This window comes from Atta colombica, unplaced genomic scaffold (assembly GCF_001594045.1).
Source record: "Atta colombica isolate Treedump-2 unplaced genomic scaffold, Acol1.0 scaffold250, whole genome shotgun sequence".
Taxonomy (NCBI): Eukaryota; Metazoa; Arthropoda; class Insecta; order Hymenoptera; family Formicidae; genus Atta; species Atta colombica.
The window spans coordinates 6912-8391 of record NW_017259349.1 but is presented as its reverse complement, the minus strand read 5'-3'; the positions used below and the strand labels follow the sequence as shown (position 1 = coordinate 8391).

At 33.0% G+C, this 1480-nt stretch overlaps 1 protein-coding gene across 3 annotated transcripts in view; it reads left to right on the top strand.

The window, feature by feature from the left end:
* Positions 1-1027, top strand: part of LOC108688973 (dnaJ homolog subfamily C member 13) — an 11758-nt gene extending 10731 nt beyond the window's left edge. For all 3 annotated transcript variants that reach the window (XM_018195545.1, XM_018195543.1, XM_018195544.1), the window contains exons 16-19: positions 47-232; positions 303-443; positions 509-749; positions 822-1027. In XM_018195545.1, coding sequence (XP_018051034.1) covers positions 47-232; positions 303-443; positions 509-749; positions 822-937 — 684 coding nt within the window. In that variant the 3' untranslated portion in view covers positions 938-1027. The remainder of the gene's footprint in view (positions 1-46; positions 233-302; positions 444-508; positions 750-821) is intronic.
* The last annotated feature ends 453 nt before the right edge of the window (positions 1028-1480 follow it).

Here is a 1480-nt window from a genome sequence, read left to right as displayed (position 1 = left end):
ATATATATATATATATAAATTTTTCTGTATTTAATTTTCTTTCTAGACGGATATGTTGGAATTAACGACGCAGGCTCTTGTGTGTTTGCTCCAAGCGCAACCTATTTTGGCAGACCAAGTACCATCTTTGGGTCATATACCTCGACTCTGTCGACAGATGGCTGCTCAGAATAGTCAGTCATCGGTATATAAAACAGCTATATTAATTTTACATCAATTAGCTACAAGCGAAGTGAGTAAATCACATTGATTGTATATGAGTTATATGAGTTATGTTTCTAATTTGTTTCTAATTTGTTCAGATTTGCATTTCATCTATATGCCAAACGGAATGCATAAGTCCATTGAAGCATGCGATGCAATTGAGGAAAGACATGATTGCGGTTGCATGCGAGACGTTGAATAGATTATTTTCGACGAATGAAGATAGACTTGTTAAACAAGTAAGAGAAAACTTGTACGATTCAAATATATCGTATTCAAAACTATTAATGTAATTTTGTTGTAGGCATTAGATGCCGAAATGGTACCATATCTCTTAAATATATTGGAAGGACGATTAGATATTGTTGAAAATCCTGCCACAACCAAAGCGCAAATAGTAAAAGCTTTAAAAGCCATGACGAAAAGTTTACTTCTTGGTGAAAAAGTTAATGCCATTTTGGAAAAGTCAAGTGTATGGGCAGAGTATAAGGATCAGCGACACGATCTGTTTATTTCGAATAATACCAGTTCTGGTTACCTCACAGGTATAATATATGCGAATAACTTTAATGCAGTCTCAATGTATTCTTTTTGCCAATTGCTTGATTGTTATTTAGCTGGAACACCTGTATCTGCTGGCTATTTGACTGCAGGCCCAAGTACAACTTTAACCACGGGCCCACCACCAGTAGAGAAAGAAGATAGTTTAATTAATAGAAACGATAGCATCTGATATAGATAACATTGTAAGTGGTACAAAAGGCAGTAAGAACATTAATATTGAGAGATTCCTATTGGTAAATAATACCGGTATAGAGACTACATTGTCTGTGATTTTTGGCTTCTTAAAAACAAAGAAATTTATTAATTAAATATATTGTTTTTGCTATGTAATCTTTATGTTAGGGTTACAAAGTATAATATTTTGTTTTTTGTTTACATTTATATGTGAACGATAGTAACATAGTTATAAACTTTAATTGTCAGTTTTTAGGATAACATAAATATATAAGTAAAATTATAATTCCTCCTAAGAGTTTCTATATACACACATATATACATGTGCGCGCGCGCATGGGTGCATACACACACACATACACACACGCACGCATGTATACATGTGTGTATGTATATGTATATTACCAAACAATCTTTGGACAAATTTTTTTTATCTTGTACTCAACAGTGTCGTAATGTGAGATCCTGTCACATTTCTGATGAACGAATTTACACATTTGTAAGTTCGTTTGTAAGAAATAAGAATCGTCTGTTTCAG